The 22,930-nt window shown below is 44.2% G+C and overlaps 1 protein-coding gene across 1 annotated transcript in view; it reads right to left on the bottom strand.

Moving 5' to 3' along the window:
• THEM4 (thioesterase superfamily member 4) overlaps positions 1-17,426 on the bottom strand; it is a 36,368-nt gene extending 18,942 nt beyond the window's left edge. Inside the window, exons 1-2 of the mRNA XM_003817225.6 lie at positions 16,898-17,426; positions 2,336-2,522 (exon numbers count right to left, since the gene is read on the bottom strand). Coding sequence (XP_003817273.1) covers positions 2,336-2,522; positions 16,898-16,996 — 286 coding nt within the window. The 5' untranslated portion in view covers positions 16,997-17,426. The remainder of the gene's footprint in view (positions 1-2,335; positions 2,523-16,897) is intronic.
• Between the last annotated feature and the right edge of the window lie 5,504 nt (positions 17,427-22,930).

Raw genomic sequence — 22,930 nt, 5'->3', positions numbered from 1 at the left:
AACTGAGGCACAGAAAGGTAAAGTGCCTTGCTCAAAGTTGCACAGCTTTAAATTGTGGAACCAGAATTTGAACCCAGGCACTAAATTTCAACCATTTAATTAAGAAGTTGTCAACTTCTGGATGGTCTCTAAAGCTGAGAGACTGCATGAGATTACCAATGGAGTGTGGAGAAGAGAGGAGTACTAAGGACTGAGACTTGAGGGCACCCCAACATGAAGGGTTTGAGGATGGGGAAGAACCAGCCCAAGAAACTGAAAAGGAGGCACCAGTGAAGTGGAGAATGTGGTGTCCTGGAAGTTATGTTCAAATAGAAAGGAGTCAACAGCTGTGCCAAAAGCTGAGAGGTTAGCGGACTCAGCAACATGAAGGTCACTGGTACCTTTGGCAAGAGCTGTTTTGAGGGAGTGGGTTCAAGATAGGCTGGGCACAGTGGCTCATGCCTGTAATCCCCGCACTTTGGGAGGCTAAGGTGGGGCAGATCACTTGAATTTAGGAGTTCGAGACCAGCCAGGCCAACATTGTGAAACCCTGTCTCTATTAAAAATATAAAAATAAGCCGGGTGTGGTGGCATGCACCTGTAATCCCAGCTACTTGAGAGGTTGAGGTGGGAGAATCACTTGAACCCGGGAGGAGGAGGTTGCAGTGAGCCAAGGTCACGCCACTGCATTCCAGCCTGAGTGACTCAGTGAGACTCATTCTCAAAACCAAAAAAAAAAAAAGACAAAAAAACAACAAAACAAAAAAACCCAAAACAAAAGAGAGAGAGAGAGAGACTGGGAAGAGAGAAATGCAGTTGTGGCATGTTTATATGCTGATACGAAACATCTAGCAGAGATGGATGTCCTTCAGTAGGCCAAAGAAAATGGAATGCAGCGCACCAATGGAAGGCTTGGTCTCCCTAAGAGTGTGGATGGTTCACTCACAGCAGGAAGAAGCAGAACATCAGGCACAGATGCAGGGAGGAGGATATGTGAGGCAATGGGAGACTGGGAGTTCTCTTCTGACTGCTTTTATTTTCTCTTAGTGAGATAGGAAGCGAGACCAACTGAGGGTGAGAAGGGAAAGTATTAGAGGCATAGGAAGAAAGAAAAAGGCAGAAAATACTCATCCAGTAAGGGAGGAGAGTGAATAAACTAGGGAAACATGAAGTATGGTTGTTGGGCAATATTGAGAGCCTTCTTTTTCTCTTTTTTTTTTGTAGGGGGGAGACAGTCTCACTCTGTTGCCCAGGATGGAGTGCAGTGGCGTGATCTCAGCTCACTGCAACCTCTGCCTCCTGGATTCAAATAATTCTTCTGCCTCAGCCTCCCAAGTAGCTGGAATTACAGGTCCTCGCCACGAGGCCCAACTAATTTTTTTTGTATTTTTAGTAGAGACGAGGTTTCACCATGTTGGCCAGGCTGGTCTTAAACCCCTGACCTCAAGTGATCCGCCCGCCTCAGTCTCCCAAAGTGCTGGGATTATAGGCATGAGCCACGGTGCCTGGCCCAAGGGCCTTCTTAAAAGTCAGTTAAAAAAAACCAACCACCACCTAAAGATGTGTTTGGATGATTAAAAGATAATGAGTAACTCAGAAATATCTGTGAATGATTCAAATGTACTATAATGATGGATATCTGTCATTACACAGTTGTTAAAACCCATGGAAAACATAATACGAAGAGTGAACCCTAAAACAAACTATGGACCTTAATTAAGAATAACATATCAATATTGGCTCATCAATTGTAACAAATACACCACAGTAATGTGAGATGTTAATAATAGGAGAAATTAGGGGTGGGGAGGGGATAAAGGGTATATGGGAACTCTCTGTACTTTAGGCTAATTTTTCTATAAAATTATAATGCTAAAAAAGTATATTAGTAAAAAAACACAGAAGGATAGGAATTGCCATGTGTGTGTTTTGGGTGTTGGGTGGGTTGCCCTGGGGATTTAGATACTGGGAGATGTGGGTGTAACCTGAGTGTTCTAAGCTTCTTAGGGTGATATAACCAGATATGGGATAAAGGGTGAAATGAGATTAGATGACAGCCTCAAGACAGAGAGGTGATGAGGTTGTAGGAGGGTGGAAGCTCTCTGGGGCCCTTTCTTCACTCTTGCTAATGGTGATAAGAATGCCAGGGTGGGAGCAGTCTTATTCTTGACAATAGGCTTTATGCTCTCCAATCTGCAAAATTTATTGTGATTTCTGGTCTATAAAATTGGTGACTATAGAACCATAATCCTGCATTATATTCTTTCTTTTTTTCAGGTAGTAACTAGTACTTCAATCTGTTCTTAGCTTTATATTTGATGCTCAGATATATTAATGGGAAAATGGCTGTTTCTACCAAGAAAACGGGTTTTGAAGTCTTGAATCCTTTCAGTAGGTGTACGTTTATATGAAGGCAAACGTTTCCAGGAGCCATCTTCACATTTCTTCATAAACTGGTCAAAGAGCAGTCTTAGGTCCTTGTTCCAGCTGGGGTTGGGGACAGAACAGTCCTTAAGAATGACTTCCTCAGAAGAAAATGACCTCTAAAAGACAGAAGAAAAAGAAAAGTAAGTAATGGGAGGTGCATTCTATTTCATAACATATTCTCCCAATTTCTAAGATTATCTTGCTGCTTTTCTTCTCCCCATAAGCTTGTCACTTCAAAATGGAAGGGAATTTCAGGGATCACCTGGTCCAACCTCCTTGGGAAAATGAGAGACTGAGAGAGGGAAAATGATTTGCTCAACATCATCCAGCGAGCTATTGACAGAGCCAGGATTATGCTCAGGTCTGCTGATTCCATTCTTTTTTTCCAGACTTTAATCAAGCACAGGTAAGCCCAGCACACTAGAAATGGAGGTTAAGAACAGGCATTATCTTCCATGTTGAAAGTGCTTCCAGTGGCTATGCACAGGAAGTTAGGGGATAAGGGAGAAGTACTCATCTAGGATTAGGGGTTCAGGAAGGGGTCCTTTGACTTGAATATTGATTAGATAAGCAGAAATTAGCCAGCTGGAAACAGTATTACAGGCAAAAAAAAAAAAAACACTGGAATATAGTTTGGATGTGTGTTCCCGCTCAAATCTCATATTGAAATGTAATCCCCAAAGTTGGAGGTGGGCCCTGGTGGGAGGTGAATGGATCATGGGGGTGAATTTCTCATGAACGGTTTAGCACCATCCTCCTCGGTACTGTCCTCATGATAGTGAGTTCTCATGAGATCTGGTTGTTTAAAAGTGTATAGTACCTTGTGCCTTGCACTCTTGCTCTTGCTGTGTCCATGTGAAGTGCCTGCTCCTGCTTTGCCTTCTGCCATGACTGTAAGTTTTCTTGCTTCCTTTTTTTGAGACAGAGTCCCACTCTGTTGTCCAGGTTGGAGTGCAGTGGCGCGATCTTGGCTCACTGCAACCTCCACCTCCTGGGTTCAAGTGATTCTCCTGCCTCAGCCTTCTGAGTAGCTGGAGTTACAGGTGCCCCCCCACCACACCCGGCTAATTTTTGTATTTTTAGTAGGGATGAGGTTTCACCATGTTGGACAGGCTGGTCTCGAACTTCTGACCTCAGGTGATCTGCCCACCTCGGCCTCCCCAAGTGCTGGGATTACAGGAGTGAGCCACTGTGCCCGGCTGACTGTAAGTTTTCTGAGCCCTCCCCAGCAGCCAAGCAGATGCCACCATCATGCTTCCTGTATAGCCTGTAGAAATGTGAGTCAATTAAACTTCTTTTCTTTATAAATCACGCAGTCTCAGGTATTTCTTTATAGCAATGTGAGAACAGCCTAATGCAGTGGGCAAAAGAGGCATGAAACAGTTTTGAGGGGCCTTATTACAATCATATGAAGTAGGTACTATTTATTATCCTCATTTTGCAGATGATGAAATTAAGGCCTAAAAGAAGTTTGGCATTATTAGGGTGCAAGAGTAGGGGCAGATGGCTGCAGAAATGCATGTAAAACCTTAACACTAAGCTAACTGGCTTGAATTGTATCTGCAGTGCTCTCTGAGGGATTTTAAATGGGGGGTAACAAGATTAGATCTTTCCATAATATAAAAGATAGTGGGAGTGTCCAAGGTTGAAATCAGAGGGCCCTATTTGGAAGCTACTAGGGTAACTCAGGTGAGAAATCATGAGAGCATGAAGCAGAACTTGGTGACAATTTGGATAAGGAGGGTAAGGGAAAAAGAGAAATACAAGACCCAGTACCAGGATTCTGAATCCTGCAGTGAGGTGAATGACAGAGCCAATTACCAAAAAACATAGGAGAAAGAGGAGTAGGGAGCTCAGGGGACAAGTTTTTGGTGTCACAGTAACCACAACTTCCATCCATCTATTTCTGTAGCACCAAGCACTGCTATTACTCCAATGCCCAGGCAACAAATGGAACATTGCAGGGATCCTAGAGGACCTGGAAGACAAAGTGTGACTTACTCAGGAGCAGAACAAAGTGTATGCCCACAGACACTAGAAAGGAAAACTGGCTTTTTGGACTGCTGCAGTTATCTTGGAACATGTAGGATCACAGAAGCTATTAACTCCATGGCATTCTACTTTCAGCCACCCTTATCAATTCATTCAGATTTAATGTACCTACAATACACACACTGCACCATAAAACCAAAACGGGGAGGTCACAGTATGATGGGAGAACCAGCTTTCTGCTGACAGGGGCTGGCTCCAATGCTGGCTTGGTGGGAAGAATACAGAGAACCTGTCTCAAAAACTCTATGGAAGAAGAGACAGCCTGGCCTCCCAACCTATATCTTTCTTCCATGCTGGATGCTTCCTGCCCTCGAACATCGGACTCCAGGTTCTTCAGTTTTGGGACTCTGACTGGCTCTCCTCGCTCCTCAGCTTGCAGACAGCCTATTGTGGGACCTTGTGATCGTTCTTAATTATTGTAGGAACATAATATGTGTTGGATTGGGCAGAGTGATTCCTCCAACTTTTTTCAAAATCATATTAGCTGAGCATGTGGAGGCTTGCATTGTGAATTTTAGTTCAAGATTGACTGCAAGAACCAGCAATCCCAAGAGGACCCACAGACCCTCTGAAGGAAGCGGACTACTCCTGCAGGACCGGGAGACATCCCAAATACTGTGAGTGCCCCAACTGTGGAATTGGGAAAGAAAGACCCTCCTCACCTGAACACACACCCCTACTGGAGAAGCTGGTCTGTCTGCAGGAGAAATTTCTGACTTTACCTGGAGCTGAGTCAAGTTAGAGAGCTAAGCTGAGCGAAATACAGGGGTAAGGGAAGCAGCAGAAAGGCCCTGGGAGCTCACTGGGTCCCCAAGCAGCCCATATCTGCCTGGCACCACAGGGATTCATCAGGAGGGTGGCCAAAGGAGCAGGGGGTAAAATTCCACAGGGAGAAGAAATTCTGCGGCTGAACTTTGTAACAGTTTGAACTGGGGAGAAGCTTCCTGGCCAGAACTCGGGGAGGGCGTGAACCCGGCTTGCAGACTTCACAGGTCGGGGAAGAACTAAAGCCCTTTTCTTTTGCAGCTGGGAGGTGGAAAGCCTCAGACAAGTTTTCAAGCCCGTCTTGCCCTCCACCTGGAAACAGACACGGGGATGTTGGAAGGGCATGGTGGGAGTGAGACCGGCCCTTCGGTTTGCATGGGAGCTGGGTGAGGCCTGTGACTGCCGGCTTTCCCCAACTTCCCTGACAACCTGTATGACTCAGCAGAGGCAGCCATAATTCTTCTAGGTACACAACTCCAGTGACCCGGGAATCTCACCGCCATCCCCCACAGAAGCTGCAGCAAGATCCCCCCAAGGAGAGTCTGAGCTCAGATGTGCCTAGCCCCAGCCCCAGGTGATGGTCCTTCCCTATCCACCCTGGTAGCAGAAGACAAAGGGCATATAATCTTGGGAGTTCTAGGGCGCCGCCCACCACCGGTCCCTCACCATACTGCTACAGCTGATGCTTTCTGGAAAGTGCCACCTCTTGGCAGGAGGCCAACCAGCACAAAAGTAGAGCATTAAACCAAAGCTAAGAACCCTCACAGAGTCCACTGCACCCTCTGCCACCTCCACCAGAAAAGGCACTGGTATTCATGGCTGGGAGACCCATAGACAGCTCACATCACAAGACTCTGTGCAGACAACTCCTAGTACCAACCCACAGCTGGGCAGACTCACTGGGTGGCTAGACCCAGAAGAGAGATAACAATCACTGTAGTTCGGCTCACAGGAAGCCACATCCACAGGAAAAGGGGGAGAGTACTACATCAGCGGAACACCCTGTGGAACACAAAAATCTGAACAACAGCCTTCAGCCCTAGACCTTCCCTTTGACAGAGTCTACCTACCCAAATGAGAAGGAACCAGAAAACCTACCCAGGTAATATGACAAAACAAGGCTTGTTGACACCCCCCAAAAATCACACTAGTTCACCAGCAATGGATTCAAACCAAGAAGAAATCCCTGATTTATCTGAAAAAGAATTCAGGAGGTTAGCTATTAAGGCAATCAGGGAGATACCAGAGAAAGGCAAAGCCCAGTGCAAGGAAATCCAAAAAATGATACAAGAAGTGAAGGGAGGGCCAGGTGTGGTGACTCACGCCTGTAATCCCAGCACTTTGCGAGGCCAAGGTGGGCCGATCACAAAGTCAAGAGATTGAGACCATCCTGGCCAACATGGTGAAACCCCATCTGTACTAAAAATACAAAAATTAGCTGGGCATGGTGGCACACGCCTGTAGTTCCAGCTACTCGGGAGGCTGAGGCAGGAGAATTGCTTGAACCTGGGAGGTGGAGGTTGCAGTGAGCCAAGATTGTGCCACTGCACTCCAGCCTGGGCGACAGAGTGAGACTTTGTCAAAAAAAAAAAAAAAAAAAAAAGAAGGGAGAAATATTCAAGGAAATAGCTTAAAGAAAAAACAATAAAAAATTCAGGAAATTTTGGACACACTTTTAGAAATGCAAATTAACCTAATCCAACAAAGAGAAAAAGAACAAGAAAATATGAACAAAGCCTCCAAGAAGTCTGGGATTTTGTTAGACTACCAAACCTAAGAATAATTGGTCTTCCTGAGGAAGAGGACAATTCTAAAAGCTTGGAAAACATATTTGGGGGAATAATCGAGGAAAACTTCCCTGGTCTTGCTAGAGATCTAGACATGCAAATACAAGAAGCACAAAGAGCACCTGGGAAATTCATCACAAAAAGATCTGCACCCAGACACATTGTCATCAGGTTATCCAAAGCTAAGACAAAGGAAAGAATCTTAAGAGCTGTGAGAAAGAAGCACCAGGCAACCTATAAAGGAAAATCTATCAGCTTAACAGCAGATTTCTCAGCAGAAACCCTACAAGCCAGAAGGGATTGGGGCCCTATCTTCAGCCTCCTCAAACAAAACAATTATCAGCCAAGAATTCTGTATCCAGTGAAACTAAGTATCATATATGAACGAAGGATACAGTCCTTTTCAGACAAACAAATACTGAGAGAATTCGCCATTATCAAGCCACCATTACAAGAACTGCTAAAAGGAGCTCTAAATCTTGAAACAAATCCCAGAAACCCATCAAAACAGAACCTCTTTAAAGCATAAATCACACAGGACCTATAAAACAAAAATACAAGTTAAAAAGCAAAAACAAAAAATAAAAAAAAACCCCACAGTACACAGGCAACAAAGAGTACAATGAACACAATGGCACCTCACATTTCAATAATAACATTGAATGTAAATGGCCTAAGTGCTCCACTTAAAAGACACAGAACTGCAGAATGGATAAGAACTCACAAACCAACTATATGCTGTCTTCAAGAGACTCACCTAGCACATAAGGACTCAAATAAACTTAAAGAGTGGAAAAAGGCATTTCATGCAAATGGACACCAAAAGCAAGCAGAGATAGGTATCTATTCTTACATCAGACAAAACAAACTTTAAAGCAACAGCAGTCAAAAAAGACAAAGAGGGACATTATACAATGGTAAAAGGCCTTGTCCAAAAGGAAAATATCACAATCCTAAACATATATGCACCTAACACTGGAGCTCCCAAATTTATAAAACAATTACTAACAGACCTAAGAAATGAGATAGACAGCAACAAAATAATAGTGGGGGACTTCAATACTCCACTGACAGCTGCTGGGGATAGGCCCCCAAATCTGGCCATAAACTGGCCCCAAAACTGGCCATAAACAAAATCTCTGCAGCACTGTGACATATTCGTGATGGCCATGATGCCCATGCTGAAGGTTGTGGGTTTACCGGAATAAGGGCAAGGAACACCTGGCCCAACCAGGGCAGAAAACCGCTTAAAGGTGTTCCTAAGCCACAAACAATAGCATGAGCAATCTGTGCCTTAAGGACATGTTCCTGCTGCAGATAACTAGCCAGAGCCCATCCCTTTGTTTTGGCCCATCCCTTTGTTTCCCCTAAGGAATACTTTTAGTAAATCTATAATCTATAGAAACAATGTTTATCACTGGCTTGCTGTCAATAAATATGTGGGTAAATCTCTGTTAGGGGCTCTCAGCTCTGAAGGCTGTGAGACCCCTGATTTCCCACTCTACACCCTATATTTCTGTGTGTCTTTAATTCCTCCAGCACTGCTGGGTTAGGGTCTCCATAACTGAGCTGGTCTTGGCAGATAGCACTAGACAAGTCATCAAGACAGAAAGTCAACAAAGAAACAATGGATTTAAACTATACCTTGGAACAAATGGACTTAACAGATACATACAGAACATTTCATCCAACAACCACAGAATACACATTCTATTCAATAGTGCATGGAACTTTCTCCAAGATAGATCATGATAGGCCATAAACAAGCCTCCATAAATTTAAGAAAATTGAAATTATATCAAGCACTCTCTCAGACCACAGTGGAATAAAACTGGAAATCAACTCCAAAAAGGAACCTTCAAAACCATGCAAATAGGCCAGGCGCTGTGGCTCATGCCTGTAATCCCAGCACTTTGGGAGGCTGAGGTGGGAGGATCACCTGAAGTCAGGAGTTCGAGATCAGCCTGACTAACATGGCAAAACCCAGTCTCTACTAAAAATACAAAAATCAGCCAGGAGTGGTGGCATGCGCCTGTAATCCCAGCTACTCAGGAGACCGAGGCAGGAGAACTGCCTGAACCCAGGAGGCAGAGGTTGCAGTGAGCTGAGATTGTGCCACTGCACTCCAGCCTGGGCAACAAGAGTGAAACTCTGTCTCAGAAAAAAACAAACAAACAAAAAAACCAAAAAAACCGTGCTCCTGAATGAGCACTGGGTCAAAAACGAAATCAAGATGGAAATTTAAAAAATTCTTCAGACTGAATGACAATAATGACACAGCCTATCAAAACCTCTGGGATACAGCTAAGGCAGTGCTAAGAGGAAAGTTCATAGCCCTAAATGCCTACCTCAAAAAGTCTGAAAGAGCACAAACAGACAAAACCAAAATGCGATACCACCTTACTCCTGCAAGAATTGCCATAATAAAAAAACTCAAAAAACAGTAGATGTTGCTGTGGATGCAGTGATCAAGGAACATTTCTACACTGCTGGTGGGAATGTAAACTAGTATAGCTGCTATGGAAAACAGTGTGGAAAATAAGTCATTATTCGAAAAAGATACTTGCACATGCGTGTTTATAGCAGCATCATCCCCAATTGCAAATCATGGAACCAACCCAAATGCCCAACGCAAAATCGTGGAACCAACCCAAATTCCCAGTGACCTGGATGAGACTGGAGACTATTATTCTAAGTGAAGTAACTCAGGAATGGAAAACCAAACATTGTATGTTCTCAATTATATGGGAGAGCTAAGCTATGAGGACGCAAAGGCATAAGAATGATACAATGGACTTTGGGGACTTGGGGGGAAGAATGGGAGGGGGATGAGGGATAAAAGACTATAAATATGGTGCAGTGTATAATGCTCAGGTGATGGATGCACCAATATCTCACAAATCACTAGTGTAAAGAACTTACTCATGTAACCAAATACCACCTGTACCTGAATAACTTATGGAAAAATAAAATTAAAAAATAAAAATTAAACAAAACAGATCAAAACTAAACTCTATGGAAGCTGAGGCGTGGTGGCACACCTGTAGTCCCAGAACTTTGGGGGTGCCAAGGTGGGTGGATCACTTGAGGTCAGGAGTTTGAGACCAGCCTGGCCAACATGGTGAAACCCCATCTCTACAAAAAATACAAAAATTAGCCATGCGTGATGGTGTGTGCCTGTGGTCTCAGCTACTTGGGAGGCTGAGGAACGAGAATTGCTTGAACCGGGGAGGTGGAGGTTGCAGTGAACCAAGACTGCACCACTGCACTCCAGTCCAGGCAACAGAGTGAGATTCTGTCTCAAAAACAAATGAACAAAAAACTCTACAGAATAAAAATGTCCTGGCTGAAAAAAAGGAAGTCCTGACTTTGGAGTATCAGAGGGTTGGGGATACATGATCAGGGTTGAAACCACTTTGCCCTTAGCCCAGGATTTGTAATCTTTTTCCATATATATATATTTTTTAATTGGTTCATCCTTCCAGAACCCAGCTCAGAAAATTTGGGAAAGAAAGAAAAGAAAAAGTTTTAAACCCACCCATCTCTCCCTCTTAATATAATTAATGGCAAATTTTCTTTCCTCCAAATTTTTAAAATATAATTTTTCCTAATATACTTGTAATCTCAGTAAAAACAAAAACAAACAAAAATTTAAAAATCCCACAATTTTGCTTTCTACGTTTACCACTTGAAATTATTTAGTGTTCACTTTCTCCATAATATCAGTTACCACCATTTTCAATAGCAGAAAAATAGTCCATTAAACTGATATACTATATAATTAGCCATTAAGGTAGATATTTAAATTATTTCCAATCTTTTGCTGCTCTAAATGCAAATGTCCACTGGAACATTATGAATATAGCTTTTCCTCTATTTTGGATTATTTCCTTAGAATCCAGTCCTGATTATGTAACTTTTAAAGGACATGAATCTAGAAGTAACCCAACAAGACAATTCATCACAGATTACTATGTATTGACCAAAACATGTCAACTGAGAGGCAGAATAGTATGTATAAGCTTTGGAGTTACGAATTTGAACTCATCTCATTAGCCACTGGTCTCATCTTAAACAAGTAACACTAGGATCCATCAGTTCCACTGTCCTTTTATGGACCAGTGATACAGAGCTAATTAAATACTTTTAGGAATTAGAATGACTCCCTTAACTGTGGGTTCTCCTGATTTTAACTTTTAAAGTCTGGGATTCAGTTAAATCCAAGAAACTTTTTTTGAGTCCTACTACATGCCCTGGTTCTATGTGAGGGACAGGTAAAACAGAGAGAAGACTTAGACCCTGCCTTCAAGTGTTAGCAGCCTTGGATGTGAAAAATACTACAAGAGAAGTAGATACAGGCATAGAACGGATGACTTTCAGGGAAAACTTTGAAATGATGGAGTGATTTCCTACAGATAAAAAGTTCATTAAGGAGAGAATGGGGAGGGGGACCTGCTCCAAGCGAAGGCATAGGAGATTGAAATAACCGTATCACATTGGGGAACTGCTAGGATTTCAGCCTTCATATATGTAAGGTGGAAAGAGAAGAAGAGCAGCAAGATGTGAAGAACTAGAGGGATCACACCATAGGGCTTAGATTTCAACTTCTAGGTCAGTATTTCCAAAGACCAGCATGAAAAATGATTTTAGGTGGCACAAGGACAAAAATATATGTATTTTAAAATATAACAAAATATATTCATATATTATAAAAGGACATAAGTAGAAAACTCACACGTGATTTCACCAATGTTATTACATAGGATTAAGTTAACTAAAGAAGTGGCGTCTTTAAAGAATCATGAAAGCACTTGAATGATACAGCACCTTTTTCATTTATGAGGAGGCTTAAGGAGTTCTAAGCAAGGGAGTAATATGAACATAGGTTTTAGAAAGCTCCATCTGGTGTAACGAATGAATTAAAATGGTGAAATGCAATGGTAGGGAAACCAGTTAAAAGACTGTTGCAAAGGCCCAGGTCAGATATGGTCAGAATCTGAACTAGGTACTGAGTAATGAAAAGTAAAGTTTTAAGATATTTAGGACATTGGGACTGAGGGATGTGGGGAGTTACTGACTGGGAAAGAGAAAGCAGAAGAGTCTTGAATGATTATCTAGAGCTGTGGCTTTGAAAACTAGGGTGAATAGAATGAAAAGAAAGGTTTTTCTTAGTGTGCACATGTGGATCAGGAGAGAGAAAACAGGAGTGTAACTATTAATTTTAGTTTGGCAGGGGTTGAATTTGTTACTCCAGATGGACACTATAATAATGTAGAAATAGAAATAATAAAGGTTTCAGTTCAAGGTGGTGAAAACTAAGAGATACCTGAAGTAAAGACAAAGCATAGATTATAAATGAAGTAGAAATGTTAGGGACAACGATTATATTTTGTTGTCCTGAACAGAGGAAAGGTCTTGCTTGAGCTTTGGTTACACATTTATAAAGTGGTAAGACAGCGAAGTAAAAAGAGCTCCCCAGAGAACCTCCCATCAGCCTTTGACTGGGAGAACAGGGTGGAGCCACAGAAGTTCATGCCATTGGCAGACGCAAGGAGCCTGGCCTCTTGAGTTCCTGTGTGGCAGGGTAGGAGCAGCTCCCTCTTCCTCTGCTGAGGTTTTTCTCTTTTTCCTTTTTTGCCCAATAAATTCCATTATTCTCACCCTTCTATGTGTCCACGAGACTGATCTTTCCTGATTGTGTGACAAGAACTTAGATGAATTGAGAAGAAAGTCCTTTTTTTTTTTTTTTTTTTTGGGACGGAGTCTCACTCTCGCCCTAACTGTGTTTGGCGCTCAAATATGGGGCCTGAGGAAGTGAGGCAGGAAATTGAAGAAAGCAAAATAAAATTTAAAAAGTGAAAAACAAGCTTTCAATATGAGGCTGACTCATCCCAAAGGCAGTAACAGGCAAAGCCCGGACCCGGGTGTAGTCTTGATAACATTCTCAAAGAAACCAGGGCTCAAAGGATGTGCTCTGGAGACTCTTCCAGCACTCCCTCAACAAAAGGATAAGAAAAAGTAAAGTTCCCCCTCGAATCCCATCCCCCTTCCGTGTGATTATACCTTGCTCTGCAAGTTTTATGAGTTTATAGATTCCTGTTTTCTGTAACTAGTAACTTCAAGTATTCTGTTTTATCTAAACAGCACAGTGAAGGTTATAAGACATGCCTAAGTAGGCCTAGGCTGCGGCCGTCTGGGCACCATAGCGAAGATTATGAGATAAGCACTTGCAAGGCTCTTTTGAGCAAGCCTAGATAACAGCCACCTGGGCTGCATAAGCAAGGGTCATAGTGAGAGGTGACAGTGTGCAGGAAGTCCTCACAGCCCTCGCTCCCTCTCGGCGCCTCCTCTGCCTGGGCTCCCACTTTGGCGGCACTTCAGGAGCCCTTCAGCCCACTGCTGCACTGTGGGAGCCCCTTTCTGGGCTGGCCAAGGCCAGAGCCGGCTCCCTCAGCTTGCAGGAAGGTGTGGAGGGAGAGGCGCGAGCGGGAACCAGGGCTGCGCAGGGCGCTTGTGGACCAGCTGGAGTTCCGGGTGGGTGTGGGCTTGGCGGGCCCTGCACTCGGAGCAGCCAGCCGGCCCTGCCGGCCCCAGGCAATAAGGGGCTTAGCACCCGGGCCAGTGGCTGCAGAGGGTGTACTGGGTCCCCCAGCAGTGCTGGCCCACTGGCGCTGCGCTCGATTTCTCACTGGGCCTTACCGGCCTTCTGGCGGGGCAGGGCTCGGGACCTGCAGCCTGCCATGCCTGAGCCTCCCACCCCCTCCGTGGGCTCCTGCACGGCCCGAGCCTCCCTGATGAGTGCTGCCCCCTGCTCCATGGCGCCCAGTCCCATCGACCACCCAAGGGCTGAGGAGTGTGGGCAAACGGCGTGGGACTGGCAGGCAGTTCCACCTGCAGCCCCAGTGCGACATCCACTGGGTGAAGCCAGCTGGGCTCCTGAGTCTAGTGGGAACTTGGAGAACCTTTATGTCTAGCTAAGGGACTGTAAATACACCAATCGGCACTCTGTATCTAGCTCAAGGTTTATAAACACACCAATCAGCACCCTATGTCTAGCTCAGGGGTTGTGAATGCACCAATCAGGGCCCTGTCAAAACAGACCACTAGGCTCTACCAATCAGCAGGATGTGGGTGGGGCCAGATAAGAGAATAAAAGCAGGCTGCCCAAGCCAGCAGTGGCAACCCGCTCGGGTCCCCTTCCACACTGTGGAAGCTTTGTTCTTTCGCTCTTTGCAATAAATCTTGCGGCTGCTCACTCTTTGGGTCCACACTGCCTTTATGAGCTGTAACACTCACCGCGAAGGTCTGCAGCTTCACTCCTGAAGCCAACGAGACCACGAACCCACCGGGAGGAATGAACAACTCCAGACGTGCCACCTTAAGAGCTGTAACACTCACCACGAAGGTCCGCAATTTCACTCTTGAGCCAGCAAGACCATGAACCCACCAGAAGGAAGAAACTCTGAACACATCTGAACATCAGAAGGAACAAACGCCGGACATGCTGCCTTTAAGAACTATAACACTCACCACGAGGGTCCGCGGCTTCTTTCTTGAAGTCAGTGAGACCAAGAACCCATCAATTCCGACACAGTATGTAATCCTGAATTATGCACCTGTCACAATTTGATGAATTAATTGCCTTTTTTCTGCCTCTGTATCCTTGCTTTCACGCCACTATGCTTCACACCACTGTAAGCTTGTTTCAAGCTAGCCCACCCCCTTTTAGAAGTGTGTATTAAAGTCAAGTGCTGTCTTTGTTCTGGGCCCAGTTTTTGGATGTTAGTCCGCTGGGTCTGAGTGCACTCAATAAAGTTCTCCTAGCCGGGCGTGGTGGCTCACGCCTGTAATCCCAGCACTTTGGGAGGCCGAGGCGGGTGGATCACGAGGTCAGGAGATCGAGACCATCCTGGCTAACATGGTGAAACCCCGCCTCTACTAAAAATACAAAAAATTAGCCGGGCGTCGTGGCGGGCGCCTGTAGTCCCAGCTACTCCGCAGGCTGAGGCAGGAGAATGGCATGAACCAAGGAGGCAGAGGTTGCAGTGAGCAGAGATTGCACCACTGAACTCCAGCCCGGGTGACAGAGCGAGACTCTGTCTCAAAAAAAAAAAAATAAATAAATAAAGTTCTCCTGTCTCACCCCATGGCCTCTCCAGTCCTCCTTCATTCCTGCAACAGAAGGATGAGTGAAATGGGGACTCAAAACCTCTCACTTTCATTTCTGAGCCTTTTGGTCTTATGGCATTCCTCTTCTTTTTGGGGGGACAGCAACGGCACCTATTTTTCTTTTTACGATACTGGAGGTGGTCCACACCCACCCCAATGGTCACCAGTGCACTCACAAGACAGTAGGGTGGGGTAGCTCCCTGGCCCCACTTCTTTACTGGCTGGGGTGCATGGTGGTGTCTGCAGCATGTGTGTGTGGTGTCCAATAGCCACACAGGGCAGGAATGAGCCACAGCCACTGCCCAGGCCCCAAGGCGCCGGCATGGCTGGCTGGCGTTCCCTACCAGGTGCCTGCAGTCTCCCCCTCCCCATTCCAGGGAGTCTAGCTCTGTCCCACAGCAATTAAGCTCCTCTCTCTGGTGGAGGAACCATTTGCATAGGAATAAGAGGTTCTTCCCCCAGGCATCCTTATCTCCTCTCCAACCCATCAGCAGTATACTTTTAAAGGAGGTTTTTCTTTTCCTTTTGGAAGACGTTTTGCTCTTTTAGGAATGATGAGGATTACTGTTTATATTTTCTGTAAAGTTTTGTGAGAAAGGATTTGTGAGGTAAGTCTTAAGCTGTAGCCAATCTGTGTGTTTTGCATGTCTTTCTGTATGCTCCACAGCAAACTTCGCTGCAGGCCTCCATCTTGTTTTACGTCCTTGGGGGCGTGGCCTGTAACCCCATTGCATAGCTTCGTTTAGCCTGGCGTGGCCCAGATTCATCCTGGCTTAGGGAATGAGTCCTTTCTGGTTTGGTATCTGTGTGCCCTTTCGCTATTTGTCGATTCCCCTGCCCTCCACCAACCACCTTGGATTTTCCTTTCTCTGAGCCTTTAAGTAAAGTTTGAAAGCCAGAAATATTGGCCGCTTGGTGGAGCTAAAGTTAGATAATAAGGGTGTTAAAAGAATTTTCTTAAGGAGTGCTCAGCTTAATTAAAAGTGGATATCTAAGTTGTAATTATATTTATAAGGCCTTTATGTTTTCCTTTTCTTGGGCCTTATTTTGCTGGAAAAAGTGTTTCTTTTCGGTCGACTGAGTTATTTTTCTCCATTTTGCCTTGCCACTTTTAATGCCTGCATAAGAGGGGCGATCTCTGTTTTCCTCATGGAACCCTAGGAATTAAAAGCAGATAGATCCCTCTCCCTGTGATGAAAGATCTTATGGCAACTGGGTTTTCTTCTGCCTGTCTGTGTAGTTATATATGTGTCGTGTGTGATGTCTATAAAAAGATCTCTAATTAACTGACCTAAAGGAAGATAAGCGTTTGGATCAAATATTTTTTTAAAGGGAAGATAAAAGCTGTGGTATCTTTTAGTTCACGTCACTTTAATCTTTGAAAAATAAAAACAGCCTCAAATATTATTGGTAAAATACAGATGTTGTCAAAATATAAATAGACGGACTAAATTATGCAGTTCAGGTAGCGCCCTGCCGACCCTGTCTCCTAAAAAACAAAAAAACGGGGTCACCTTTCCATCCCTTTTCTAACGGTTTGAATCTCAGGACTGTATTCCTAGGCCCCTGTTGCTTATGCTGCCCTGTGGTGCCCAGGTGAGCTTTTATTCTGAGATTGGCTGGTTGGGGTATGGATAACAATCGAAAGCTCTGTTACCGCAGGCGTGTTTCTGACTGAGTCCTGCTCCCGCCCCATGCCCGAGGGTGCCCAGACTCACCAGCTCGGGTCGCGGCACGCTTCCCGGCAGGCGCCGGCCTACTGGCGGCCGGCACAGAGCCCACAGCGTGCGGAGGCGCGCGGCGCAGCTCCTCAGCATGGCTCCGGGCCGCGGGGCCGCACTTGCTCTAGCCCTGGACGGCGCACTCTACCTCCGCCACAAGAGCGCGCGTGCGAGTTAACCCCTGGGGTGGACGCAGGGCGGGGCTTGGGGAGGAGGCGGTGCGCACTACTGGCGGCTGGCTGGCCCGGGTGTGAGGCCGGTGGGGTCCGGGTAGGGCATCGCTGTTGAGTCTATCTTCTGGTTCCGGCCTTTTCTTTCCGAAGACCTCCCGCTGCGGCCAAGAGCCGGGCCACTTCCGGGGCTCTCAAAGGCGAGAGGAGCGCGGCCGGAGCGGATCCCGGTTATCGCCTTGGGCCCCTCAGCCCCGGAACCCACGCGCCGACTGGAGGCTTTGCGGTCATCCTTCCCACATGACCCAGGGCGTACGCAGTGCTCCGTGTCCCCAAGTAGTTATCCCTCCCCCGGAAGACTGAAGTCCCTGGGGCGGGTAGGAGCGCACGCTAGGAGTAGTATGAATAAAGTGTTTTCTTGGAGGTCATGGACAAGTCTCTGGACAGGGTTGATAGTGCTGATTTATAGAGGGCAGTCTGGGCACAAAGAGCATTTATACGATCGAAAAGCTGCTTTCCCTGCCAACAGCCCCATACCCTCCCCAGGAGCGCGCTTACGCCTTAAAAGACTCTTTTGTTATGTAAACTGACAGTTAAATTAAACGAAGGTAATGGATACTAAAGGGGTAACAGGTATTGTAACTATTTTACTGTTATCAATGCTTTTGAGGTTACTTACCTCGCTTGTATTCGTATGGTGGGAATACTAGGCGCATACCTTCTGAGCTTCGAATTCAGTAACCTCACTGGGACCTTGAAATCGGACTGGGTTGGAGTATTCCCATTACTCAGATAATGCAAATCCGGGCCATCATAGCCCTTTATTTTTTAATGCTTACCAGTATGCCATAGCCCTAGTCCATCCTAAGGTGAAGACTCTAATGGGTTTTTTTTTTGAGACAGAGTCTCGCAGAGATACTGCTATTGCACTTCAGCCTGGGCAACATACTGATGCCCCATCTCAAAAAAGCAAAAATTAAAAAGAAAACTCCAATGACCTGAATGCATTAGATATTTTGCCTTGATTCCTTTCCCATGAACAACTCCAGCAGTTTGTCAGTAGGTAAGAACACCTAGATACATTTTAAGCCTACGCTATTAACTGGGGGAAGGTGTAACATTCTGAGAGAAAGGTAATTGGGGAGAGAAGGCAATGCAGTTAGGAGGGGCCCCTTGGAATCCTAGAGCTACTGAACCGAAGATCAGGCATAAAGGATGGTTGTTGAGATTCTGTAATTCTAAGAGGTTGTATTCTGATATCTCCTAAGCACCCCCCCCAACCTCCCACATTCCCTTTATCTCAGTTGTCTTCCTTTTTAATATATTAATAGTATTGCAGTTTCCTGGTGGCAGGGATGGGGTCAGATTGCCTTATTAATTTTAACAACGCGCACGTAGTGCTTGAATACTTACTTAGCAGCAAGAATCCAAAGTATCTTTGGTGTCTGTTGTCTTCCCATGTTGTGCGTGCAGATGGAGGCACGAGCATAACGTAAACCTCTAAAATTGAGATGACTACTGTTAATGAATAGAAAAGTTTATTCAGTTAACTTAAAATTGCATCTATTTACAATTTACAGTGTAGTCAAATCAATCAAAACCTATAGACTTCAACCCTGCTAAGATTGTCTATATGATTAATGTACCAATAGCTCACCTAACAGCTTCCTTTTGTTTTTTTGAGATGGAGTCTCACTCTGTTGCCCAGGCTGGAAGTGCAGTGGCATGATCTTGGCTCACTGCAACCTCTGCCTCCAGGGTTCAAGCGATTCTCCCTGCCTCAACCTCCCGAGTAGGTGGGATTACAGGCACGTGCCACCACATCTGGCTAATTTTTATATTTTTGGTAGAGACGGGGTTTCACCCTGTTGGCCAGGCTGGTCTTGAACTCCTGACCTCAAGTGATCTGCCTGCCTCCCAAAGTGCTGGGATTACCAGCATGAGCCACTGCACTCGGCACCTATCAGCTTCTTAAAAGACCTTAGACTTAGGGCAATTAGAGGTCAGTTACACTGAGTTTAAACTTCATTAAATTTTAACTCTAAATTTTTCAAGTAGCGGCAGTGCATTTAGTTAAGTCATCCACACTCTTGCATGGCTTACTCTGGGATATTCGTGTTGACAGCACATATAAAATGTCTGGTCAGATTTGGAAGAGGAAGGGCAGGTTACAGTCTAGAAATAGGATTGATAGGCTATGGAAGTGGAGGAGTTTGAAGCTTGTATGGTTTAGGCAAGGAACAAATGTTCAATCTTGATAGAACTAGGCTTCGAATAAGCCAATGGTATGAAACTTAATAGTCTTCTCACCATTCTTTAATTTGTAGACAGCTTTATTGAGGTGTAGTTGCCATAGGATGGGCACAGTGGCTCATACCTGTAATTCCAGCACTTTGGGAGGCTGAGTGGGTGGATCACCTGAGGTCAGGAGTTTGAGACCAGCCAGGCCAACATGGTGAAACCCCGTCTCTGCTAAAAATACAAAAATTAAGACCGGGCGCAGTGGCTCACTCCTATAATCCCAGCACTTTGTGAGGCTGCAGCGGGCAGATCACGAGGTCGGAAGATTGAGACCGTCCTGGCTAACACGGTGAAACCCTGTCTCTACTAAAAATACAAAAAATTAACCGGGCGTGGTGGCGGGCGCCTGTAGTCCCAGCTACTCGGAAGTCTGAGGCAGGAGAATGGCGTGAACGTGGGAGGCGAAGCTTGCAGTGAGCCAAGATCGCGCCACTGCACTCCAGCCTGGGCGACAGAGTAAGACTGAGTCTCAAAAAAAAAAAAAAAAAAAAAAAGGTTAGCCAGGTGTGGTGGCGCATGCCTGTAATCCCAGCTACTTGAGAGGCTGAGGCAGGAGAATCGCTTGAACCTGTCAGGTGGAGGTTGCAGTGAGCCGAGATCGCGCCATTGTACTCCAGCCTGGGCAACAAGAACGAAACTCCATCTCAAAAAAAAAAAAAAAAAAAAAAAAAGCCAGAGGCAGTGGCTCATGCCTGTTATCCCAACACTTTAGGAGGCTGTGGCAGGCGGATCACAAGGTCAGGAGTTCGAGACCAGCCTGACCAACATGGTGAAACCCCGTCTTTACTAAAAATACAAAAATTAGCTGGGCATGGTGGCGTGCACCTGTAATCCCAGCTACTCAGGAGGCTGAGGCAGGAGAATTGCTTGAACCCGGGAGGCGGAGGTTGCAGTGAGCCAGGATTGCACCACTGCACTCCAGCCTGGGTGACAGAATGAGACTCCGTCTCAAAAAAAAAAAAAAAAAAAAAAAAAAAGAGTTGACATAAACTGAACATATTTAAAGTATACAATTGGATGTTTTCATACAAGTTTACACTCATGCAAACATCACCATAATCAAGATAATGAGCCACAAAATATTACCCACAAATTTGCTCATGCCCTTTTGTAAATCCTCCCTTCTATCGTACAGTACTTTCTGTCACTGTAGATTAATTTGCATTTTCTAGAGTTTTATATAAATGGAATTATATAGTATGTACTTTTTGTGGTCTGGATTTTTTTAATTCACTATAACTATTTTGAGATTCATCCATGTTTTGCTTATGTCGAGAATTTATTTTTTAAAATTGCTGAGTAGTATTCCATTGTATGGATGTACCACAATTTTTCTATTCACCCATGGATGACCATTTGGCTTATTTCCAGTTTTTGTGAATTACAAATATAGCTGCTGTGAGTACAAGTCTTTGTATGGATGTATGCCTTCATTTCTCTTGGGTAAATATCTAAGAGTGGAATGGTTGGATCATGTGGTAGATGTATGTTTAACTGTTTAAGAAACTGCCAAACTTTTCCAAAGTAGTTGTATCATTTTACCAGCAGTGCATAAGGATTTCAGTTCCTCCATATCCTTGCCAATCTTCGGTATGGTCAATCTTTTATGTTTTAGCCATTGTAACTAGATGTGTGTAAGTATTTTATTGTGGTTTTAATTGGCATTTTCCTAATGATGAATAATGTAGGACATCTATGGGCTTATTTTTCATCTGTGTATCTTCTTCATTGAAACGTCTATTCAAATATTTTGCCCATTTAAAATAATGAGATATTTGTATTCTTATTATTGCACTTATTAATGCACCTCTGATAACATTTCACATCTAAATTTTAAGTTAAATTTCAAACCTTGCATTTATAAGAAAACTGAATGACAGCGTGATGCTAGCTGCTTTAATACTTCTTGCTGAATTTTTCTTGGATTTGTTGTCATAGGTCTCACTCTTGGAAAGGATGTATTCTTGAATTGTTATCCATGGGGCAAGGCACCAAAATGAGTCTCCGGCTGGGTGAAGGGTCCATCTTCCCTTTCAGTAGTGGAAGAAGGGTGACTGTGAAAGAGGAGGTTGAAAAGAGGAATTGCAGGCTCATTTTTAGGTAGATACAATTTATCTGCATCATTAATATTTTAATATAATGTACAGAGTTATTGTGTGGTTCTTTTTTTTAACCATCATACAATATGTCCGTGTAATGTTGTATGGTTCTTGAAGTCATTTTAATCACATGGAGGAGAGGGAGATTTCTACTTGTGGGGTGTCAGGTAGATGGTATTGTCATTTACTACCTGTCATATGCTTTAGCTGCACAGGTCTCCTTTCAGCTCCTGGAGTGCCGCAGGCTCTTTCCTGCCCCAGGGCCTTCTTGTGTGTTGATGTTCTGCTTGTAATGCTCTTTCCCCCTACTCTTTCGTAGCTAACTCCTACTAAATTTTTGGTGTCAACATAATTGCCACTTTCTTAGGGAGGCCTTCCCTGAACAAAGTGCTTACTAGGTTTCAGACAGTATGCTAAGTGCTTTATATACATGATTTTATTTAATCTGAATTAGGTCTTCATTAAATTCTCTCAGAGTGCTGAAACTTTTCCTTTAAAGCAATTATTATAGTTTGTAGTTAAATATATATTTGTGTGCTACCTGTCTCTCTGAGGAGACTATAGGCTTTTTCCATGTCTCTTTGGTGTACCCATGCATTCAGTGACGTGCAGATCTTAGACACTCAAAAATAATTGTTGAATGAACTAATGAGTGGGAAACATTTGGAAGGAGGGCTGGGATCTCCTTTTCTCTCTCAACTTTTTCTCTTTAGTTATCTCATCAATTCCCATGGTTTAAATACCTTTTATTTGCTGATGAATCTTAACTTTTTATCTCTAGTTCAAAGTTCTCTTCATTTAATCATCAGGATAATCATGTGAGATTACCATTATTATCCCTATTTTACAGCTGAAACGCCTGGAGAAAATTATATATTCCCATGCCATCATCAAATGTAGGGTTTCATGGATGTTATGATATATTCCCAAGAAAGTTCTGATATATCATTGTCATTACAGAGTGCTGCAGCACCATAAGACAGGGTGAACATTAAAAAAAAAAATTAAAAAATACAGAGTGCTGGGTTGGTCTTTTTCAACATTGCCTTTGTTGAATTCAGAGTTAAGGGCATCTGTAGGATTTGTTATGTAAAGACACCTGGATTGACAGACCAACCAAGCTGTTACATGAAAATTCTGGTAATGAGTGAGGTGGGATGAACTGGATAAGCAGCAATCTTTACAGAATTCTAACTTAAGAAAGCTTATTTTTGCCTTGGTATACTGTGAATAATAAAAAAGTATCATTTATAAGTACTTACAAATGCTTAATATAGATTTTGAGTCACCAACATGTGACTAAAGGAACAAATCCACTTCTGTAGTTGTGGGATCACTGCAGGCCAGACTTCCTTTAGTATTGTATGAAACCATTTAGGGTTGACACTAATTCAAATATCTTAAGAGTCTCAAAAAGAAAACCTACAATAGATGAATAGTGAAACTGTCCTTGTGCAAGT

Source organism: Pan paniscus, chromosome 1 (assembly GCF_029289425.2).
Source record: "Pan paniscus chromosome 1, NHGRI_mPanPan1-v2.0_pri, whole genome shotgun sequence".
Lineage (NCBI taxonomy): Eukaryota > Metazoa > Chordata > Mammalia > Primates > Hominidae > Pan > Pan paniscus.
This window is presented reverse-complemented; position numbering and strand designations above follow the sequence as displayed.